Here is a 25659-nt window from a genome sequence, read left to right on the forward strand (position 1 = left end):
TTGATATGTACAACTTTATTAGACTGTAAGTAATTGTATGCACAAACAAATAATTCTATAAAATGGTAAAATAATTCTATAAAATGGTACAGTGTTGCTGTATAAAAGCAACACTGATGCAATTTAGACAGAATATTTAAATAGCTTAAAGGGATATACATTTGGCAACATTTACATGTTGACAGAAAAACACTGACTTTACTTAAACAGTTATGAAACAGGATAAAGCTGGAACCAAACCTGGAAAAAGCACCATTTTCTGCTTGGGCAGTTGAATGCTACAGGTGCTGTGCATTGATCTGAACCCTTGCATAGCTAAACACCACACATTAGCAAACCTCAGTAATAGCATATTTCTCACTCTCTGCGGTCTCATGCAACAATGCAGTATGCAACAACAATATGTTTAGTTCTCATATGTAGCAGGTTTTTCAGAGTTTGACAGCCTGCATAGACCATTTGCTTCTTTCTCTATCCTAGAATCTATCACAGAGGCATGATGCACAGAACGCATGTTTTAACACAGGCAACTTGACATTAGAGAGTGCAAATACTTTTGGATTTCAGGAAAATGGGACAAAAATGAAATGAAGAAAATGAATGCTATAATTTCGTTTAAGTGAATGTGTGGTTGTTTACCTGGGTTAATCCACAGAAAAATCGTGTAATTTTATGTGAAGATAAAGTGGCTTTCATTTCTTAAAAATATTATACTGTGTTTGTGATAGATTGGGTTGCCTGTGTACTTCTCTGATGATGATATCTCTGGTCAAAAAATGCTTTAGAAAATGCAGTATTTAGTGAGCACCAAATATACAGTCCAGTTTTGGTTACCTAGCCCTTGTGCGTGTATGTCACTGTATTCATAGTAACACATGGTGTGCATGTTTTGCATTATTGTCTTGAATCAGCATAGATCCAAAGGCACGAGGCGGAACTTTAAGGCATTCAAATTCTGTTCTGTACAATACTGTCCTTGTGTTTTTACACATCTTTGGCAAATTGACTCAAAACTTAGTAAGTTCTCTGTGCAGAGCATTCATACTGTCTCTTGATTCATGTCTCTTTGTTCCTCATCATGTTCCACTATAATCTCTCTGCTGTGATGATCATTTTTTGTGTCCTGTCCTTTAGCCTCCTTTTCATTTTTTTTCTTACTATCTTCACTTGACTGTTCCAGATGTCTGCTTCTGTCCTCTATCTCCATTCTTCTCTCCACCCTACTCTTGTGTGCATGATTACTAAGTGAGTTTTCTTCTTCTTCCTCCTCCTCCTCCTCCTCTTCTGCTCTGAATCCTAGTGGAGCCCCGTCCAGGCTGGAATCACTGAGGAATGTGGCTGTGTCCAGCATGAGAGGATTGTCTCTTGTCCCAGGATGAAGCTTGGTGTGCGAGTTTGCGTAGACACTTGTGTCCCTCAAAACCTGCTCCTCTACCTGGGCATCTGGGTCATTGTCTCGACCACAGAAAGCATAGCGGTGGTTCATATGCTGTGAGTAGGAGCCAGAGTGTGAGAAACGCTTTCCACATTTATCACACTGATAGGGCTTTTCTCCAGAGTGAAGCCGGCTGTGCTCAATCAGGTGGTGCTTGTGTTTAAATGCTTTCTTACAGATCTGGCACTCATGTGGCCGCTTTCCTAAAATGACAGAAAGAAAAGACAATCAGCTGCATGGCTCTTCCATTTTTGCAATTAAATAGACGTGATATATTCTGATTGATACCACAAAGCTGTAATGTAATAGCACGGCTCTCACAGGCATATATTAATGCACACATTTTAATATATTATCCTTTCTATTGTAATAGCTAATTCACAGGAACTTGCATGGCAGACTCTCCACATAAACAGATGAAAAAACCATGTAATTGTTGATATGGTGAAGCTTCCTGTGGGGAGACAATTATTTAGCATTTTTGGGAAGAGTCTCCAGAGGTTTCTATCACACAAAGTTCTGGCACACAAGGTTTCTGACACACAAAATACTTCATGACAGAGAGCTTTGCTGTTTGTCTGTAACATGACAAGCTGAATTATTTTTTTTTTGTCTTACTAATTTAAAGAGAGAAAGAAGGACAGGAAACCTGTTATAACCTGTAATAATCTAAGTGATAACAGGAACTAACTTGTTTTGTGAACATTCCACAACATTAACATTAGTATAAACAGATACAAAGTATGACATGGTGTTAATAAATTTTTAAAAAATGTTAATGTTGGCAAATTGCTGTAGGATAAGGGGAATAAATCAATTCAGGTTGTGATGTTTTTGGAAAAGAATCACTTTGAGGTGACCCAACCCTGTCATTAATTATTTTCCTGTAAGAGCATACCCCGTTGTGTTTTATTACTTACGTAATAATATACACCAATCTCTGTAATATAGTGTGTCAAATGATAAAAGGTTTTGTAAATATAATTTCCAGGCCTGCAGAGTATATATAAATTTTTATTATTATGTTAATATTCACTTGTGAAATATTGATATTGCAGAAGGCTACAGAACGAACGAGAAGTTTTTATTGTGTTCTGAACATCCTGACCAATATCAGTAACTCCAGAATAGTACTTCTGCCGAGGTTTTCAATAATCATGACACAAAAATAACACAATTATGACTGGTATGAGTAAATTCCTCTTTGCTGCCTAATTAATAAAATCTCTTATGTACTGTTACATTCAATTAATTTTCCTAGAAGAAACATACAACCACAAAGCTATATCAGTCTTGCTGTTGTACAGTGCAGTAGTATATTCAGAGAGGTGCTGTGTCAGTACCTGTGTGTTCATATTTGTGGCGCAGCAAAGAGCTGCTCTTCTGGAAGCTTTTGTCACAGATGTCGCAGGCGTATAATCCTTCCTCTGTCTTCCTGAGTCTCTTTCTCCCTGGACCATGGTCTCCATCCAGCCCCTCCTCCATCAGAGCAAGGTAGTCCAGACTTCCTCGAGTTCTGGCATCACCCTTAAAGACACATATTCGTTTTGTTAATTGGGGTCTGTGACAACATAGAATATGAAGCCCCTGAATAAATAATAATATATGTTCTACGGTGTAAAATGTGCATTTCATTTGTGAAGTCATTTTATGAGTGTGAATGAGTGTAACTATGTGTAAACAGGCTTGCATTATCTCTGCCCTTTACGTATGTTGGGGCTGGAATTCCCCTCTGAGTAATATGCTTGTTTACAGCACAAATGGGGGAAACAAATGCATCAAGAGCAACCTACAACAGCCTAAGAGTCTGCAAATGAGGGCCTGTTATGATTCTTTATGTAGCACTAAAGATAGTTCTTTATCTGATGATGTACTCTTGAATAAGAGACCCTGAGCTGAAATGAAAGTACAAATTGCTTATATTGTTAAAAGCTGAGGAAGGGGCTGTGGGTGGGTTTCAGTATAGGTTTTAATAAGGGTTTTAATGAGGATGTTTCTGCAAAATTTCATTAAAATATATGTGATAGGGTACCTAAAACAGGCCCCAAATTTAGTTTGCATTTTTTGTTCTTTTCTTTTGGCAGCTAATCAAAGAAGGAACTATAATTAGTGGCCACATGGTGTCTGGAGTCAGATTGTCAGATTGGGTTGCTGATTCAGCATGTGTTCTCACCATGATATTTATCTCTTGATGCATTCTTTGCATGGTCTCAGACTCTGGCTCCATCATATATGCTATGGGGGAGAGAAACCCCGGACTGGGTGCTGGTGGCGTTAGAGGAAGTGACGTCAGCCCATTACGCCCCATTGCTGCAAGACCACTTGACATAATAGGATTAAAAAAGGGGTAGTTGCCAAAAACTGCACTTCCAAATAAAGGTCTATAGGCCCCGCCTACTTCGTGATGGGATAGTGGGCTTAACCTTCTGGTCATATGCTCTGCATCCTTGCGGTCTGTATGTGGTGAGCTGCCGTTGCAGTCTGAGCCAGGCTCAGAGCCTTTCCGAGGTTTGGGAATGGAGAGGTCTAGAGGTTCACTCTGAGAACCCTCTGATCTAGGTGATGGTCTCTGTTGAAGAGGCTGGCATGGTGATGTGACTGATGGAGAGCCGAAACCTGGACGTCGGTGTTCCTGTAGTGAGGGCGAGGTCGGGCTCATGATGCTGGAGTTTCCAGGGCTGTCTGTCTTTCTGTTTGGCCAGAAGGCATGTGCAGGATCAGAGCGGAAGTGCAAAGGTGACTGCAGTGGCACAAGGAGCTGCTGTGGAAGTGAATGCCAGGATGCCCGCTGTGGAGAAGAGAGCTCTCTGGTCATTCCATTAGGGGTGGTGGGAGTTTTCTGTGTGTCGTAAAGCTTCTGGGAGACACGTGAGAAGTTGAGCGGTGATCCATCTTTGATGCAGTGCATCTGTGCAGCGTTCTGCTCATCTTTTCCCTTGCACAGATATCTCTCATGCTGCTTTAGAACAACTTCATTTGGAAACAGCTGGAAGCAACGCTGACATGATACGGCACAGACAGGCATATCACTTTTCCCCTCTCTTCTTTCTGACGTGTCTTCGTCTTCCTTGTCCTGCCTGCTTCCTAGCTGCTCATCCTTCCCCACTTCCTTTCGGAGCATTTCCTGCAGGAGCTGTTCAAACTTGCCACCAGAGTGCAGTAAGGGCAAAAGTGTAGTCCCTTTTAACACCCCCATCCTCATGGCTGCAACAGAATCCCAAGGTCTGCTTAGATCCGAAGCTCGGAGTGCAGAAGCAATAGATTCCTGTCCCTGATTGGCTAGTTGCTCTGTGAAGCAATGACTCAGTGTGGCATAAGGAGAGCTCTTCCCTCTGTTACCATTCCTGCTTCCAACTACAGGGGGTGACGCTGGGGGTTGGAAGAGGTAGGCAGAGTGAGAGTGGCCATTGAAATATGTGCCGTTCCCTGAGCCACCCCCACTGAGACACTTTTTGCTGCTTAGGTGTGAGCTGTAGGAGCCTGAGTGACTGAAACGTTTCTTACAGTTGGAGCACTCGTAGGGCTTCTCACCTAAAATGACAAAACAATATTTACTACAGATTTTTCTACATGTCTCTGACTCACCACCAGAGGTGTAGCTGAAGGCAGGTTGGGGATTTCAGGTTTGAACCCACCTTGAAATATTTTATGGCAATTCCAAATGCTTATTCATGGGTGGTTAATATACAAAGGTGATTTTATAAAGTTGCACCAAATAACACTGTCTTGCTTTGTGCTATAATGATGTTCATATAAGGTCAACAAAGTCATCATTATGATTCTTCCTTATTTAACCACTCCAGACGTCAAACGAACACATCTCTTAGTCATATTTTAGTCATATTTTATTGGTTATGGTGAGAAAATTATTAGTCAGCTAGATACACTCTGAGTACAGAGATATCAAAGTTATAGCCAATGTAGTATGGGAGATGTACTGCAAGAGAAAAGAAAGAAGGCTAGATCTGCTGTTATAAGGTGAGACGTGAACGTTCCCCTACTACTAGCATATTATTTTAATCATATTCAGTGGAATGTTCATGAAGGTATTTTGTTTCTTATGCTTATTAACGTTATTAACATGGCACAATTGGTTAATTTGGTTGATCAGAGTCTTAAATAATTAAATGACAAAATCTTAATACTACCACAGAAGTACTTCTACTTCTGTCTGGAATCCAACCAAAATGCATGAGCACACCACACTTATAAATTTAATTATACATAAAATATACATATACATAAAAAATAAAATCATACCATGATTTTATTAGCAAAAATGTAGCCTTTCCTAACACCTTATCTTACTCACCACAATATATTAGTTTTATGTGCATATTTGCTTGTGCGGCATATTACCAAGAACTGTTTAAAAAGCTATGGAGTAATTAGTCACAGTTTCACTGGGTACTGTAACAAGATTTTGTATGTAATTGTATGGAAACTTCTTTTCATTTTTTTCAGTGATTATGTGAATTAGAAAGCAAGTTTTTCTTACCACTATGAATACGCAGATGCTCCTTAAGATGATGCTTGTATTTAAAGGCTTTTCCACACTGTGTACACTTAAACTTCCGGTTTTCCATGTTGGGGTCAGACACAGAATTCTGTAACACACACACGCGTTAGAAAACCAAGGAAAACTGAACTTTCCACTGTGATCAACTTTTACAATATTTCAGTATTCTTATGTTGTAGTCGGTTGAAGCCATGTATCACAGGACGAGGTCCCACCTTCTCTTTAACCTGGGCGTGAAGTGCCATGTGCCGCTCCATCTGTGCCCTGTACGGAGTGTTGTAGCCACAGAGTGGACACACAGTGTGCCCTCCCTCCCTCTCCTGGCATAACTTCATGTGTTCTCTGAGATAGGTGCCCCGCTGATATGACCGCTGGCAAAATGGACACACCTGCATTTCTGTCTCTGTAGGATCAGGGCTCCCAGGGTATGCGTCTGTTAATCAGGAAGGGAACACTGGTTACTAAAGGTGAAGGTTACTTTTATTTTAAGTTTTTTATTTATTTATTTTTTAAAGTATTTTTAGTATTTTTTTCTGGATTGTTGCTGATTTTTTTGAATTTGTAAAAGCATACTATTCGGAATTAATTCTAGCCAGTAAACCACTAAATAACTCCCTGCTCTCTCTCTCTCTCTCTCTCTCTCTCTCTCTCTCTATATATATATATATATATATATATATATATATATATATATATATATATATATATATATATAATACATATAATTAATTACTGTCTTCATGCAATTTTCAGTCTTGTTTTTTTTCTCATATTTTTTTTCCCTGGACTAACAATTTACTTGTTAGCTGCAAACCCCCCTATTTGTTACCCTGCTTTTCCTAATGAATTTTTCATTTTTCCTCTCAACACCCATTTGGTTATTGCAAGCTGCTGAGCTGTCCTGATTCGTCTTGACCTTTTCACACTAACTGTATTTGGTCACATCTGGCCTGGCTGAGTGTCTGCTAGGTCAGCCTAAACACACAATTCCCATAAGTAAATTCTGAAATTCTGAAAAAAAATTGTATCATATCTTATGGTTCTCATAAACTGGATCAAAAGAAAAATAAAGACTCTTAACTCCCGTGTCTCCATTTTTCCCCGATAGCATAAAGACCCCAGTAATCTCATATATTACTCTCCTCTTGAATTTCAGTAGCGAGCTCACACAGTGTGCTCAGATGTACCAAGATAATGATTCAAGTCCATTCAAGTATGCTACATGTTTCTCCAGCTTAATACAAATATACTAATGTTTACTTTGAGAGATGTACAGTTTACTTGAGGTATACTGTCATGTTTATGTATATGTGGGGAGAATTCTAGTGTACTTTTGATATGCTAGCATTTATAAATATACTTGAAGTACACTCAATGGCAAATAATGTATTCATTCATTTTTAAATGTAGTAATACAGGCATGAAAAGTATTTAAGTCTGTAAATACTCAGGTCATTTATTTAAAACTGTATTGGAAGAAGAAGAAGAAAATTCTCTATTATATAAATATCATTTTAAGTTCAAGTGTAAAGCACTTTGGCTTAAATTTTATAAGTGACTTGTATCAGTAAAAACATACCAGTGAACAATACACAGAAATTTATTTTAATGTAATGTAATACTAATACTATAATGTAAACTGTTTGCCCTGTGATGTTTGAATCTTGGTAATGACATTCCTGAAACATTTGAGCAAAGAAAATTCGCTACGGTTGCCATTTCGGGTGTTAACTTTTTCTAATTCTGGTTCCAACACAGAAAAATATTTCCAAATCCTAACCTCCATCAGCCTTAGAATGATATACCTTTTCCCTCAGGTGACTCCTGAACTCCTGGTGACAGGATGGATAGTGTGTCGTCCTGCACACCAGCTGTGTGGTAGGAAGTGATGGAGCCGTTGTGTTGCTGGCTGTGTCGTGAGTCAGGAAGGTGGGAAACTTTTCTCAGCTGCATGAGGAAGTCATACCCAGTCCAGTCTTCCACTACACGGGCATCTTTCTGTGCTGATTGAACAGGGGCAGAGTGTGCTGATGTTAGTCAACATCTGTCTTGCTGTCCAATGTCATAATTACTTCAGAAAAAAAAAAAGTTTCTGCTAATTCTCAACAATCTTCCACTGTCCATGTTGTAGTAATAACCCAAACCTAATGGTTGCGCGGGCTGCCTGCACTATACAGCTGCAGTAAAAAATTGGATATTTACACACATGCATTTTTTTGTCCTGCGGTGTTTAATTTATTGAGTTCATACCATTTTTCAATTTCACCCCAATTTTAAAGATGTATTTTATATGTTATATTTTTTAGCCTATGTAGGTTATAATAACCCTTACAGAATATGCACATACAGTACATCACATGTAAATTCATCACATGTAAATAATCACGATTCACGTGTGAATTTGTTTTTACTTACATAACTTCATGTTATTTTTCACATTGTTTCTTTCTTTTTTTTCATTTTTCCTCATGATTTTTCACGATTCATTTAGTTTTACATGTAGGGCATGCTTCTTATTGTTCATATAAATGAAAAATCACATATTATTCACATGTTCACTTGAATTCACAAACGCAGGGGATAACACGGTGAAATGCACCTTCATGTGATTTTTTCACATTTTCGCATATTACACGCATAATCACATGTAAAAAAAAAATGTGCGAATATGATCCCCTGAAATGAGAAATGTATGTGGTTTTTCAAAAAGGGAATAGTGGATGAGTCGAATCAGGTATGTAACAGCAGAGAAAACACAGAACTCTATTACGGGATTAGATTTGAGAAGAACCATACTGGACACCACAGAAAAAAAGAGAATTGGGGTATATTTTTCTACTCTTTGTTAAAGAAAAATTAAAATAAAAAAGGCTTCTAGTGGGAATTTAAAGGGCTCTGTAATGGGAATGATGAGAGCTGAAATGAGGAAAATGTTTGAGATTCTCCCATGAGACCAATAAGAGCCAGAGAGCCAAAAAAAACCTATCAAATAATAATATAAAAAGAAAGAGAGGATAAATGCCAGCACTGCGCTGTGACTTTGAGGAGGATTTTTCAAATGTTTGCAGATGTTGGCATCGTATTTCCAGCTTTCTCTACTGCGGCCAGAGAAGAGGCAGTGTACATAACTGCTGCACAGACTCTCTTTTTCTTCATTAGAGAGAGAAAACGAGTGTGCAATGACTTTTAGATGATATGCATAAGTCTTTAATCTTGATGAATATAAAAGGAAAGCTGTACTTACTTACTTTTGACTTTAGAATGGGAACGTCATCTTGTTTGATGCTAAAAGCCCTTTGTCATGCATGATGTGATGACTTTTTGAAAATAACCTTTGATACTGCTGTGTTATCTAAATGCTAGCAAGAAGTTTCAATTTCCGTCCACAGCTTGGTTATTTATCATCTCTAATATCTCGTAGGTGTTGGAAATTGCTGAAGTCAGGCAACTGGTTTGGAGTCACAACTACTGCAATGATTGTAATCATGCTTAATACATCATAACTAAACATAGTAGGTAGCTGTAAGTGCATATCCAAAAGAAAACGATTCCTCTTATGTTAATAAATGTTAAATCAGTCAGTATAAATTTCAGTTGGATAAGCACTGTCAGGTAAGATAACGGTTGAATTTGTATTCTGTAAGTCCTCAATTTGTGAAGTCTTTGTTCACTTTTTATTACTGACAGATGTTACAGACTAATGTCTGTTAAATTCACATGTAAGATCTGTATAAGACTGAGGCCTGTATGTCGTTTGATATTTTAAGCGCTTTTTAAGAACTTTTTGATCTCCTTTTCTAAACCTGGCCTGTTGATTTTCTAAAGAATTGACAGGGGTAAGGAGTTTTCATCTCTGAACACATCTGGTCTTGTAATCATAGCTACTTACTGTATGCACTGTTCTCTTTCTCTCCGGTGGTACTTGGGAGGGTCGTGTTCTCAGTCTCGTCCCAGTGCTCCAGCGAGGGGCTCAGACTGTGGGCGCGGGTGGAACGAGAGGGACTTCCAGCCTCTGTGCCCTCGCTGGGTGTCAGACTCATCTTATCTTGTTCATTTCTTTCATCCTGCGCATCCGTCCCCCATGCACACACCTCATCCTCTCCCTCAGAGCCCAGAGAGCACTCTGTAGAAAGAGAGAGAGAGAGAAAGAGAGAATGTTAATTAATTAGAGAGATATATGATTACGTTTATTATACATGTTGATGGCAAACCATGATGTTCATGATTTTTGTGTTCCTTATATGTTGAATTATGTATAATGAGAAACACATAGTTGTGCTACAAGTGATACATCTATACCAGATAAATATAATATTGCAGTAAAGTGTCAGTGAAACTCTTTTTTTTTTTTTTTTTTTTTTTTTTAATTTAGGGCTAGATTTATTGTGTTTATTATTAACCAATCATTAATTTAGAGCCCAACTGTTGATACTGATTTGTGAATATCAGACATGGGGAATAGTTTAATGTGTGTGACTGATTTTGAGGCAAAGTTTAATATCTTTAATGGACAAATATATTCAGCAGAATGAAAAGATGTACAAATTATTAAAAAAAAATAATAGTACAATTAACAATTATTTTAAAATAATTAAATCATTAAAAATAACAGTTAAAAATTTCATTTTCATTCTTTTTATTACTTTATGTTTGCAACCCCAATAAAAATTTTGCTACTTACTTAGGAATAAATCAGAAATGAGGAACAGGAAATTCACTGAAAGGAGCACATGGTTATAGCGCCTTTATATATTGTAGAGACTTGGCACCCACAATCGTGACTTATTATAATTGTTTTTCAAGTGCTATGAAGGACTGAAGAACAATTAAAAAGAATTAAAAGACATTTTATTATTTAAAGGAGTATGTTTTACCACTGAGGAAAATGCGAAAAGATAAAGAGTGATACTAATCAGTCAGTCTAATTGTTTTTAACATATTTTAATATATTTTCTTATTATTTTCAGTCGAGCTTGCTTCAGTGAAACAGTGTTTAGTGAGATATCTATGTACCATAAAGTATCTGTGAGAGAAACTTAATACTGTATCAGCTGTTACTGGCTTTCTGAAAATGAGACTGATGATCCAGCATGTTTACGAAAAAAGCTTATCTCTCTGTCCTACAATTAGTTTAGAAATGATTTTTGCTCTGTATTTCAAGTAATAATGAAAATTGAAAGCTCGAAATATAAAAATGCCCATATATATATATATATATATATATATATATATATATATATATATATATATATATATATATATATATATATATATATTTATATATATATATGATGTATAATATAAGCAACCAAATACCCACGAACATATGAACAAGACTGTATACACTTCTCGTAGTTTTCCCCTGATAACCATGCTTTTTTTAGATTCATAACTCAGAATTACAGGTAATATTATAAAATGCAGTACAATCCAACAGACTATTACCCCAATAACTAATAGGAAAATGTATGTAGTCACAAAAGTGAAGAATATAATTTCGTTGGGATTAATTATGTAAATTCTATCTAAGATTTTATTTTATTTATTTACTGTTTTTACCTTTTGTACTTTTTGGTCTTTTGTATGTTTTAAAATATTAGCTTTAATTACGATATACATTAGTACAAACCAAAAATGAAGTTAACAGTGGTGTCTTTGGTGTGTGTGTGTGTGTGTGTGTGTGTGTGTGTGTGTGTGTGTGTGTATACATTAGGGTTCACTCCCTTCTGTCTAATAAGTTGAAGTATAAACCTGTTGGCATCATGTGGCAGGAAGCTGCAGTTTCAGTTCGACTGTGATGGAAATAACAATGCAGTGCTGACTCTGTGTGTGTGTGTGTGTGTGTGTGTGTGTGTGTGTGTGAGAGAGAGAGAGAGAGAGAGAGAGAGAGAGAGTGAGATGGCATGTAAAGTTCCGGTGTTGCTCATCCATGAGTAATACACACTTGTGACCAGGTAAAACACACACACCCACGCACTCACATACACATACACTCACACACACACACAGAGTGAACAATTTGGTCTTTTCTGTTATGACTGTACAGAGCAGCAACAAAATAATGACACCACCTCCCAACGAGCCTGGGGTTTGGACAAGGCCTTATGTTTGCGTGCACATACGCACACTGTGCACAACGTGACCTTTCATGTTATGACTGTGCAGAATAGTGAAGCCATGATCCAACTCAATCAAGTGAGTGTAAGACTTAACCGAGTCTTCATTATGGCATGTGCTCACATATCCACGGGCACTGTCAATTCTTTTTTATAAATCATATTCTGTTGCTGTGATGCTCTCAGTGCCACAGGCCAAGCACAGGTCATGATTTTTGCTGACATAATTTTTTGTGGAAACTGATAAGACGCAGCAAAACCAAGATGGAGGGTTTGCTGCAGATCTACTTCTATGAATTTGGCAAAACATTCTGTTTCACAATTTCATTTTTTAATTATTTTTTTAAACCAAGAAATAATATGCGCCCTTTCAGGATTTACAGTTATACAGCTGTGCCACCAGTACTGGTACAGTTTCCCATAAGTTATGAACAGCAGCCGCCAATTATTCTCATGTCTGTGTATGCAAAACCGAGTCAGTTCTCACCAACAGCGCTATACCTAACCCAGTCGACTGATTGGTCTAGATTTGAAAGATTTTATGTATAGTTTCTTGTCCGTTCACTATTTATTTTCAGTCTTATTGTGTAGTGTATAAAGTTACCCATTTTTCTTCATGTATACAATCTAAACAAACACCTTTGGGAAATACATTCATAATGTATTTCCCGAATTGTATAATAATAAAATGTTTTAATGTATTATAATGTATTATTGTTCTGGCGTTTCCATGTAAAACTAAGCATTACAAAAAATTGTGTACTAAAAAAACTTTAGCTCTGACTTAATTTGCATTCATGTAAATTAAAACTTTGCCAATCATTTCAAAATAAATAATTAAAACCATAATGGCTTGGAAAGAGAGATTTTTAAAGTGATTATTGCTTGTGATACAAAGTGAATTTACAAATATATTAAACATGATAGGGACATTTAACAGTTTGATAGGATCGCAGGACAGAAGATTATGTGTAACATAATATAACAAGGAGGAAAGCGAAAAACTAAGAAATGATTGTTATGACCTTTACAATCTACTCTGGTAATGGCAAATCCGAAAAGAGTGGAAAAGATATTTGATTGTGTAAAAAAAAAAAAAAAAAAAAGAGAAGGATTTAATGAGATATATGATGATAAGGTGACCTTATTTTTGACAGCAGTTAAAAAAAGCAGTAAATAATTCTGTATTTTATCCTGCTTCAAATTACATTGCTACCACAGACCGAAAAAAAAAAAAAAAAAATCGCAGTTTTAGGCATTATCTTAGTTTCATTGTCATTATATATGTACTTTTACTCATCATCACTATAGTTGTTACAATACACAAAAACAAAAAAAAAATCTATGAAATTGTATCGTAACACCATATATTCAGGAATATACAATACCATTGTGTTAATGTATGTAGGTGTTTCTCAGCTTTCGTTTTTGCACACAAAGACTGTGACCACTATGTGAGAATGAAAACTAAATTGAAATTATTTCAAAAGCTAGTGTTGTTTGAAAAGTGCAAAAAGGTATAGAAACCCAAGAAAATCGAAATTATTCTATTGCTTCTTGCGGTACACAAATGTACAGTGTGAGAGATTTATCAGTACAGTGGAAGCCACATGAAAACTTAAAAAGTATGTCAGATTAAGATGTAGAATTCAGTTTCTCAGGCTACACTGAAGCTTTTTGTAAGCATTTAGCACTACTTTTTTTATTTTTTAAAGATGAGGCTTCCGAATCATTATCACTGATAATCCAGACTGTACTTCACTACTGAACATCACTCAGCCTGTCTGAACAGATGAAAGTACAAATGCAGATCAAAATTTGTGTTTTACCTTCTGTAGGTGAGGTAAAGGCTGTTCATACATAAATCCACTATGAAGATTTTATTCCAGACTTTTTGCTAAAGACCAAAAAAAAAAAAAAAAACCATTTAACCTCTACATTCCTTAAAACATGAAAAACGCTTGAGAAATTATCAGATGCCGCTATTTTCAAACTCTGACAATGAGTCACACGCACACACCACATCACAGCTACAACACTCCCTACAGCTCTCCTACACACTATCTCTGAGACGCACACACACACACACACACACACACACATGCGCGCATAGACACATATAAACACATCAAAATCTTACTCAAGCCTTAGTCATTTTTAGAGGACCGGTACACAAATATACCACATGTAAATAAGATTAGATTAAAGAACAAAAAGCAAAGAAAATGCAAAAGTAAAGATGCACTATTAATATGCGTGTCACACTGTTGGTGTTGTTGTTTTTAAGAAGAGAAAATCTGCTTCCTCAGCTAAAATTGAAGTGCCACATTGACTACAAGCACACTTTCAAAGTGTGTCATGCTGTGTATAAGAGCACATAATGTCACATGCACTATTCAGTATAGTGGGTGTCAGTGACTAGCACATGTGACATTGTGTGCTCTTATAAAGGGGCTAAGGTGAGGTATGTGTGAGTTTGCGTGCAGCACATTCAGCACCTTAAATGACATCTCACTAGAATCTTCATTAATAGTGAGCAACGCTTGTTTGTTTTATATAGTTTTGTATTTCTCTTCACACTGACTGAATGTAACAGCCATTTCTCTGAACAAACACTAACAGCAGTGTAGTTGTAGTTTTTCTCTTTGAGCTTGTACATGGTCTGGTTTTTATTATTGTGGCAGTGAAAACTCTTCAAGTAGTTTTGGAGTAATAAATGTGGATATCGTGTTTATATACAGAGATAAATCTGTGTGCAGAACTTATGAGTGAGTGTTTGTGAGTGCATGTGTGGACACGGTCATGTTCTAAGATGTGCTTGTATGTGTGAAAGACATTAAATTATTCTTTGCTTATTTATAAAACCTATCTTGCATTTTTTTTAAATGAAAAAACATTGGAACAATGTTTGAAACAAATTATGCCTAGACTTCTTTGCATATACATAGTCATAATCAGTCCACCCACACATGTTCATCCTTACCTGATTCTCGTAATTAATTTGGTATGCATGGACACTCGTACCCACTGGCACCACACAGTTCTTCAGTTCACTATGTAGGAACCCAGAACTTATTTAAACCTGATATCCCTTCCATTGGGAAAAAAGACCATCTTATTGCAGTACACTCATTTTCTAAGTATAATCCAACTATTACAGTAATTGGCTTTGCGCTATGCAAATGTGTACCATCATATTTATTTACTGGACACAAAGCTTTTTTATCCCATGCATTTAAATATGGTATATAAAATGTATATATGAAATATTTTGTATCATATCAAATTCACTATTCTTCATTTTATTAACACTGGATTCAAGTTGACCTTATCCATTTTGATTAAACCCCTTCAGTATGGCTTGTAACAACTTTGATAGTGATTGATAGTCAGCAACAGCGTAATGGTATTAAATTGAATGAAATTGGTAATATTGTGGACCCCATGGTGATATATCACAGATCTCTAAGCGGCTCATGGAATTAATCAGACTTAAACTGAATTAAAATGTAATGTTCTGAATAAAAGGCCTGATCTAAAAAGTGTGAATATGGTGCTTCTCAGCCACTGACAGCAGGCTGAACTGATTATCCTGGTGTGACAGGCGAGCGCTCACTAGTGACTGTATATTGATGCATAACAGGGTTCGCCCCTCTGAGTCTGTCCCAAAAACGCACCACTAATCAACTAAGCTCGCAAAAAGACGGGAAGAAGACAAGATTTCTGAGAAGGACAGACGGGGGAAGAAAGCGCATACATGGAGAGGGTGATCTGTAGTTGTGAGTGAGAATGTGTGACACAGTGAGAGACCCTTGACTCAGATCATTCTAGAGCAGATCTATTCAAGCAGCACAGGAGAGAGCTGCATGGGGAAATTCCCCATGCTGAACTCCGATAGCAGGGTGACAAAGCCTTTTACAAGACTGCACCCACACCACCTCCTTATATCTATCAAACCCTATAGAGCTTCTCCATCAAACAATATCTGATGTATTCACCACAGATCATACTTCATAATAATAATAATAATAATAATAATAATTTTACACATCACCCTTGCATACAAAAATTCTATAAAAGATGAACAAATTCATGCAAAGTCAGTCAAATTCAACTGTCACTCCTCCATTCAGAGCATTTTATACAACTTCTGTGCCATGCTGTTTTTTTGTTTTACAGCATAATGTATTGCACATACATAAGATCTTATGTGTCAGAGAGACATTAGGTTAACCTGTGTAAAAGTTTAGCGGAAATTATTTTCATCTGATAATAGAGAGAAAGCTAGATAGAGAGATACAGAGAAAGCATGAGAGACAGTGTGAAACATGTGACATTTACCTTATACACAGGCATCTGATATTCTGATATCTTGGGTACAGAATGATATCATGTACATCATGCATGTACCTGTACCATGTACACTAGTGTGTGTGTGTGTGTGTGTGTGTGTGTGTATGTGTGTGTGTTCTCTAGAGGCAACCACACCTTACTTTTCACATCTCCTCAGTGGTTTCGTACAGGTGTCTACTTGCTGGCTACTTTGCTGTGTAAGATGAAGGTATCACTGACCACAATAACCTATTTCTGACTCACGTATCATTAAAGCTAAGTGCAAATCTCACTTCTGTTGTTTTTGTGTGTGTTTGTGTGTGCGTATTATACACACGTGTATCTCTATATGTATATATAGCTCATGTGGATGTGCGTGTCTGTGTAGATGTAGTTTCATGTTAGAATGTAGAAAGTGTATAATCACACATTTGCCACTCTCTGAATCCAAACAACTCTCTTGTTACAGATTTCACTCATTCCCATTTTCTCTCTCTCTCTTTCTCTCTCTCTCTCTCTCTCTCTCTCTCTCTGTGTCCGTCTCTTTCCTCTCACTTGCACCGCACTATAAATTCCAACCCTTCCCCCCAAAATTTGTTTTCTTCTTCTTTCTTTTTCTTCCCCTCCCAACATAAGAAAATGTTTGCGACCTCTTCTAAGCTATCTGATGTGGTTCGTTATTTTGTGCATTTGCACAAACCACACAATCGTGGTTCGTGATTATTAAAACATTCTCATAGCTCAGAGCACACGCACAAAAAGTTTTGAAGTTTTAATAGGGGGTCTGAAATAAAAGTGCCTCTTTGAGCTTAACAGCTATATAATGTGCAAGTTCGTTAGTTCGACTTGACTTGCACTTGCTGAGAAATTAGTTTTTGGGTTTCTCAAATATGCCTGGTATCCATAGCAGTAGGACTGTTTCTTCTTTTTATGGACTCAAGTGGCATTTCTGCCTCAACTTACCAAAGCTTTCAGCTTCCTTACACGGTCCTGATGTGTCTCAGATAAGCAGGGCTGAGCATTGCTGCTTCAATAACAGCCCATCATTTAATAGTACAATTTATTGACAAAAACACAACAGACTTACACATGCTACATTATCTAGTGCATTGGGCTTGGAATTCATAGAGCTATCAACAGGCATTTCTCAGCACCACCTTGTGACGTGATCAGGAAATACATGTTAGCAAATCTGCTGCTTTGGCTTTAGTATTACACAGCAGTTTCAAGACCAAGAAGTTATTTTTTGTTACTAAAACAGAAAAAGCCATGCATACTTATGTCAACATTTACACAACAGAAATAATCTACACTTTCTCTCTCTCTCTCTCTCTCTCTCTCTCTCTCTCTCTCTGTGTGTGTGTGTGTGTGTGTGTGTGTGTATACATTAGGGTTCACTCCCTTCTGTCTAATAAGTTGTGTGTGTGTGTGTGTGCATGATTGTGCTGGCATGCATGGGAACCTAAACCAATGTCTTTAAAATCACTCCAATTAAAGTCACAGAAAGTGCAAATGCAGCAAAGTGTGTGTCTGTGTGTGTGACTTGTGGAAAAAAGTAACAGAATAAAGAATTTCAGAGAGAGGAAAAATGAGGAAGTTTAAAAAGGCAAACTGGAAGTAGAAGATGGTGTGTGTGTGTGTGTGTGAGAGAGAGAGAGAGAGAGAGAGAATATGACTGGGACTTGAGTTCTGTAAGTTAAAGCAGAAGGCTGGCGGGCTGTAGCGTATTTGAAGTAAGTGTGTGTGTGTGTGTGTGTGTGTGTGTGTGATGTGGTTTTGGGGGAAAAGGAGCAGTGTGTGGCGTCAGTGGGACTCTGGGAGGGGGGTGATGGCGACAGTATGGGGCTTGGGTGACCCCCTCCCTCCTCCTCCTCTCTCTCTCAACTGCCTTCTGCTTCATCTCCTTGTCTCTTCCTATTATTGGATTTTGTGTGTGTGTGTGTGTGTGTCTCCTGTGCACGTCATATGTCCTGTTGCAGTGAGGCCGTGTTCACACCTTTGCTTGCTATATTAAATGAGCTATATCCTGTACATGAGGCAATACTCAACCAGAATGTCATTACTAATGTGCTCTCTCTCTCTTTCTCTCTCTCTCTTTCTCTCTCTCTCTCTCTCTCTCTCTCATCTATTCCACAAACAATTCTGAACTATAGAACCACATTTTCTCTAGAGTGACAGACCCTCTGTGTAAGACTCAGCACTTCAGAGCCTCCTTCTTTTACTGTCATTCACTTGGACTTTATTAACATCTATATTCTTCTGTCTGCTGCTGAACAGGTAATCAATGTGAGGTTGCTTATGTTGCTTTGAAGAGAATTTCAAGGTCTGTAGTCACTCACTGGTTAAGTTTAATGGAAGGTGAGTTAAAATTTTAGGAGTGCAAGATGGCAAAGTGGCGGCACAACCTAATTAAATGAAGGACAAAATTGCATTTAAAGAATATCTGATTTGTTCCTTGGTGGAAAATGAATGACCATACAATGACATTACATTAATGGTTTCCATAGTAGCACTTCATAGTTCCTAATGCTCTGTGGAATTGGTCAATACCCTTTGACTCTACATGAGCTTAATAATGGCCTCATCTGCCAAGATGTGTTCATGCCCCTTTAGAGAACTGATGTTAATCGCTTAAGCATCCTGCTTAGCTGTATGCTTGAGTTGTGTTGTCTAAATTGTAAATCATTTTGAATGAAGATGTCTTCCAAATGAATAAATGTAATTAAATGTAAATATCTACAATGCTTATACACTCACAAGTACATTGGTGATGCTACAGATTTAGACAAGATTTATCTACAACAATCATGATGTCATACATATATTGTAGCTTCTTATATTACAGAGTTATTGATGCCTTACACTTTCTACTCACACTTTTGCTTTGCTTCCTTCATGTACATTGTCTGGATCAAAATCTTCCCCTATTCCATCCCATGTAACCCCCAAAATTAAAAACTGCACATAGCAGGGTCGGAGGTCTGTGTTTCTGGAAATTGCAGTCTTCCCAATGGACAACACTTTCTGCAGCTGGATCATTGTGCAACCCTTACATGCTCAAAGTTTTTCTATACAGTGATGAAAGTTGCAGGCTAAAACTGTGTTTAGCAGTGAGCGAAAGTCCAGTGCAGCAGGTGCAGGTGTAATAGTAGCTGGGTGGTTAGGTTGTACCTGTTTCCTGCAGGTACTGGGAATGGGAGGGAAAGGGAGTAACTCTCAAGCTCTCTCTCTCTCTCTCTCAAGGTCGATATTTTTTTTAATCATCATTCACCTTAAATCTGTGTGTGTTTAGTTTTTGGTGAGGACCAAATGTGTCCACTATACAGAAATACATAAGAATTTTGACCTGAGGATATTTGGATGATCCCTACAAAGCAACACGCTTTTTTCCCCCAAAAGAACAAAAAAATCCTCTGGGGTTTGAGGTTAAAGTTAGTGCGTGCAGTGTGTTTGTGTGTGTGAGTGTGTGTTTATTTGTGTTTTCAACTGTGTGTAAGAAAGAGTGCAAATTATCCATAGGCGCTCACTACCACAAGTGACAAACGCCAGCAGTCCATCACGACACATCACACATCACATACAAACAGCACCCCAAGTGTGCGCACACACACCAAGACTCACAGCCCCTCACGAGTAAACAAAAGGTTCAACTCGACAAATATCTCAGTTGGCTCAATGTTGATTCATCACTGGCCCAGCTGTGGTAGTTTAAGTTCCCAAACATGAGATGATTGCAGTCACATGCAGTCTCACCTTTTCTTCACACATTGCCCAGGACAACTGTTTTAACACACACACATACACACACACAGGTCCAGAGACCACATGTCTATATTCAGAGTAGGGTGTTAAATTTGGATACACACCTAGTCAATAACAGCAGCCTCATTGCAAAATACTACACAATGTTAAAATTTGTTGTGCATTTCCTTTTGGACTGTGAAGCAAATTTCCTATGAAAATACGAATTTATTATTAGTATTATCAGCTTGAGTTGCTGTGAAGTCTGTTACTTAAGACTCAGGTCCTACAGTACCTCTATGTCTATCAGTTTTTCACATACCCCACACATGCACTTCCCTTTTTGGTGTTCCCATGTGCTGATTATTTGTCCCTGTCTCTCTGAATCCCTCTCTCCTGCTGAGGCTGACGCCTTGGCCCTGTCGTATAGGCAGCAGCACTAATAAACCTTGGAGCCTGGACTCTGCACGGTCTCTCTCTCTTTCTCGTTTTCTCTTTCTCTGAATCTCTCTGATTTCTTGCCCAGTTTTTCTCTGTGGTCCAAAATGACAAGTGACTCCCACTTACAGTTTTTCTGTTACCCCCCTACTCTTTTCGTGCACTGCCCACTGTGACGAGCCTGTGCCAGAGAACCACACACACACACACACACACACACACACACACACACACACACACACACTACAGAAAACACACAGCTGGACCCCAGCTGCCTACAAAGAGAGTGCTTTGGAAATCAATGAAGGAGAATGTAGAAAAATGGGAAAGAGTTTAAATAAATTGGCACTTGAAAAAAAAAGCACGGAAAGGGAGGCAATTGGAAAAGTTGAAGAGAGGGGACAAATGAGGAGGGTCAAAGGGAAAGGAAACGAGCTGCAACCACAGAATAGAATTCTAGCTCTGCTCCAATAACAGGTCAAAGACCAGGATGGCCAGAGACAAGAGCCATATTAAGTGTTCACATTAGTCTCTATCATGTGCTCTTCTTCAGTACAGCTAGAATCGCTATAAGAACTTTTCAATAAGAAGAAATCTAGATCCTGTCTTTTTTTTAAAAAAAAGGAAGAAAAAAAAAAAACCCGGCATGACATACTTTCTGTAGTTCTAAGCATCTTAATATATTACCTACTATGTCATATGTTTAAAAAGCTCATCTTCTGATGTTGCATGATGTCGTCTTTCATGTCAGGTAGTTTGTCTATTCTCACCATGTATCAGAACTACATATGCTGCGTTTGACTTAACTCTGAAGACGGAACTCAGAATTATCAGCCTTGGCATGTTTAAGCTACAAAGTGGGAAAAACACTAACGCCTCCATGAAAGCTTGTAGGTTTTTTTTAGCAACAAGCTAATTTCTTTAAAGTTAATGATGTACATGATGTACCCTTCTCAAAAAAGAAACAGTATGGTCAATGTGATAGATTTAACCAGCTAATGTGTCTAATCAACTAATGTATGTTGATTGATTTAAGCAAACACTATTATAATCTCTTTAAAAGTAGAGAGGTTGTACTACGTTTACTGCTGATGATCTGAGCAGCCATGCTATGATATCACATGGTGAATTCAAGTTTGAGGACACCTTCCCGAGTAGGAAGGGAGGAATTCCAAGTTGAGGAGACGTTTTCTTTGTTTGTATCTACTCAGAAGTCAGAAATTCAGTCGCAAGCTTTAGCTGAATGTAGCAGTGCATCCCAGGTTACATTTACTAATCTACAAAGTCACTCAGGACTATTTAATATGATCCAATCTCAGACAAGGACGGGGACCCCAATATTTTAATTTACTTCTTCCCTTTTACAGAAACACTAAAAGAGTCTTGGCCTTAATCTATAGATGGCTATTTAATTCCATTTTTCATTTTGTGTCCTCGCATATGAGGGCACACATACGCCATATTGTTGACTGTAATTCTATGATTGAATCAGAATGCGTGTGTAATGTCCGGAATACTTAGGAAAGTTCTGAAACTTTTTCAGCTCAAGGTGCTGTTTGGACCAAAGACAAAGAATAAAAGATAATTTGATCCACAGTCTCAACATGCTTTGGTGACAAATCTCATTGTTTGAACCTTGGTGCAATAAAGAAAATGACTACCAGGTGACCATATTCATTTCCTTATGAATTGCTAAACATTATGCATCATGTTTTTTTTCTCTCTCTTTATCGTGGTGTGTTAATTGTTAAGAATTATGTTGTTGTCACTTTTCCCATGAAACAAGCCATGAGCAAGCAGCATTCCAGGGAACTTGCCCAGAATCTCTAATCTGCTTGGCTGTGTGTTTTCTCTCACCACAGATCACTCTCATCTGTCCTACACATGCTCATATCCCAGAAGACACAAAGGAGAAGAGAGCAGAGAAGACGGATGTGGAAAAGACATAGGAGAAGACATGCCAAATCAAAGGGGTGCATGTGTGTGTTTCACATATGTACTGTATATGGCTAATGCTGCTTGCCATGAAAGCAGAACGCAAGCAAGACACCATCAAGATGCAAAATGTGATGAAGACACACACTCCCTAATTTACACCGAAAGTTGTCACCTTTGCTGTGGGTTCCTGTAAGCTGACCATTTAAGCCACAAAAAGCCAGTTGACACTTCTGAGAAACATGCTGCCATCACAAATGTGTGGCTGACAGTTGAGCTATAACAACTGCATCATGTAGGAACATTATCACCTAATAGAGGAACTGCATAACTTGTGAAGAACAAAAGTCGCCTCTCACTGCCCACTTATTCTGCTGGGTGTGTGTGGGTGTGTGTGTGTGTGTGTGTGTGTGTGCGTGCGTGCATGTGTGTGTGTGTGTGTGTGTGTGTGTGTGTCTGTCTGTCTGTCTGTCTATCTGTCTGTATGTGTGAGGTAGCATAGTAGATGGTAACATTAGCCATAAAGGACTTACACTGGGGTGTGAGGTTGACAAAGCTGACAACTCATGATGCATACTGATGAGGAAGGTCAATCACACCATACTGACACACACACACATACTTAGATATATGTACTTTAAATCTCCAGCCAAGAACCTTTCTTACCAACTACCGAAAGAATTTTTAAATCCGCGAACATGAGACAATATCATTCACAATATCCATATGATTCCCGGTAAGGTCACACATAATGAATTAATATTTCTCCTAAAGAGAAAGTTCTGGTAGGTCAGGGCTGGTAGTTTTTTTTTTTTGTTTTTTTTTAGGTTACCTCTAATAATCAGTTAAAAAAATCTATAAAGGCACTAAATTGCTTAAACCATACAACCATTTCATAAATCATCAACTGTGCAGCATGTAGTGCTAAAGACCGATATTACAACATACATCAAATGTATAGTGTTTATGTTTCATGATGAAATGAAATAAATGAGAATTCAAATGTTCAGCAAAGGTATGCATAACTAGGTTCTGCAAATATCCTTAGCTATTTATGGTGGCTTGATACATCCTATCACAAGATAACTACATCATCTGCTGTAAGTATCTTTCTTGAGCATAAAAGGTAGAAGAATGGTGAATGGGTGCTTGAACTTTTTTTGTTAGTCAGCCTACAACAAAATAATAATATACCAGTAACTGCATGGATTCTCCTGCACTTATGCTTATGCTTTGATTTTTTTGAATGGAGACAAACAAACTAATGTTTGTCTGATGAGTCCATATGAACTAAATTAATGATGTGAAAAAAATAACAAATTAACAATAATTCTTAGAAGACACTACTGCTTCCTACAACCTGAATCTAAGCGTTTAATATGCCGTGGAACAAAAGCATGGCTGCTACGCTGTCATGTCTAAATCTGATGTGTATGTAAATTATAATTACATACCATTTAAAAATCTGTTTACTGAACACCTGGTAAGCAGATAAGATGTTTTCTTCGAATATGACATTTTTAAATCATTTCTGGGGAAAAAAAATCTTGATTTCACTATCCTTTGCAACTCAGAAAATAAACTATAAATGTAAGAATATAAATACATATAAATTACAGACCAAAAGTGTCTGTAAAATAAAAATGAACATTTATTTCAAGAGGTAATATGTTTATCAACAAACTCAAAAGCATTTTACTAAATCTCTGCAGCAGCGGCATACAAATAACCATTTTGTTTTTGCATTTAAAATATCCCTAAAAAACAATTGAATATTTTTTGGAATATTAGGAATATGTTTTTAGATCTTTGTAATATTTGAATATTGTTAAACATATTTGATAAGCATATATATATATATATATATATATATATATATATGAATATTAGTATATTATTATTAAACAGATTTGGTAAGCCTAGGTGTTAATAAATATTTAAGTAGTAAAATATGCAAGATTATGAAAGAAAAAAAAATACAGAACATTAAAGAATCTCTTGCTTACATTCTTATTCTTGGTCTTTTGCATTTGTGCAGAAATCTGTTTATTCTAGTTTCCAGTTTGTGGTAGTTAATGAAATAACATTTTTTTAAATACATATTTTGAATGATAATGGAATTTCAAGGTGAATTCAGCACCTCTTCATATGCATTCAGCATCTGATATTTCCCTGTAGTAAAACTTTGAAATGAATGAAAGACGACATTAATTCCCTCAATGCCTATAAATCATCCACACACGTTTACGCTCTGTTTAAATCAAACAACTCCACGTCCAAGTTTGTGTCCATGCCCATTACGAATAGCACCAGATTCTAGAGTTTAGTGATGCTGCAGGAGAGTGAGGAGGTGATAAGAGAGGGAGAAGGCGCACATCATCTTGCTGGCAGTTTGCTGTGAATGTGCAGTGCTGCTGCTCTCCTGAGCCCTTCTGCTCCAACTATGTTTACTATAAATCGCTGTGAGGTCTAAATCCTGACACAGGTATACACAGCTTTCCGCTAAGAGTGACTGAAACACACATGCACTTACTCACTAACTGCCTAGCATACGTCTAACTACTTGTGAGTAGTGCCTGCAGTTGCACTAACTTCATACTCAGCTGCAGACTGCATGGAAAGAATATATAAATATATAAAAATATATATATGCTTTTTTCATCATACCTCGGTTGCGTCGTGGGTTCGCCTGTTTCCTCCGTTTTCCGCGGCTCTCCTCGGCCATAGCTCCGTGTAGCTGCCTCACTGAGTCACGGGCTGAATGACAGAGCAGTGCTCCGGGTGGCCCGCGCGCTCTGCCTCACTGACGTCCTGCCCGCGCGCATCAGCGCCAGTGATGTCATCAGAGGCTGGTCCTGACCTGGCACGGTGAGAGATTTTAGCCCGAGTGTAACCCCTGTCCCCATAAACCTCCAATTAAACACACTTTAATCCATTCGCCTGGAATATGAATATAGGATTTAATATGAATATGTAGCTACATTTTCAGAAACAAGTGTACTACTCCTTGGCACTGGGCTCACCATCATATCACCATCATATTTTACCTGATCAGATGCATCTTTAATTTTATAGCCTTTAGAGTAAAAAGGTACATTAGTGGTCCTTACAGTCCAATGATGTACCCTAAATGATCTTTAAGG

At 37.6% G+C, this 25659-nt stretch overlaps 1 protein-coding gene across 2 annotated transcripts; it reads right to left on the reverse strand.

Annotated features, from left to right (window-relative positions):
• On the reverse strand, positions 1-25348 carry LOC113531982 (zinc finger E-box-binding homeobox 2). 2 transcript variants are annotated; one of them, XM_053232167.1, is made up of 8 exons: positions 25184-25348; positions 9844-10077; positions 7760-7957; positions 6170-6387; positions 5934-6042; positions 3609-4966; positions 2779-2962; positions 1-1638 (listed from the first exon to the last, which is right to left on the reverse strand). In XM_053232167.1, the coding sequence occupies exons 1-8, from the start codon at positions 25239-25241 to the stop codon at positions 1040-1042; spliced, it is 2958 nt and encodes a 985-aa protein (XP_053088142.1). In that variant the 5' UTR covers positions 25242-25348; the 3' UTR covers positions 1-1039. The 2 variants fall into 2 exon arrangements, with proteins under 2 accessions (XP_053088142.1, XP_053088143.1); XM_053232168.1 differs by lacking the exon at positions 25184-25348 and adding an exon at positions 13900-14076.
• Between the last annotated feature and the right edge of the window lie 311 nt (positions 25349-25659).

This window comes from Pangasianodon hypophthalmus, chromosome 2 (genome assembly GCF_027358585.1).
Source record: "Pangasianodon hypophthalmus isolate fPanHyp1 chromosome 2, fPanHyp1.pri, whole genome shotgun sequence".
In the NCBI taxonomy this organism is placed as follows: Eukaryota; Metazoa; Chordata; class Actinopteri; order Siluriformes; family Pangasiidae; genus Pangasianodon; species Pangasianodon hypophthalmus.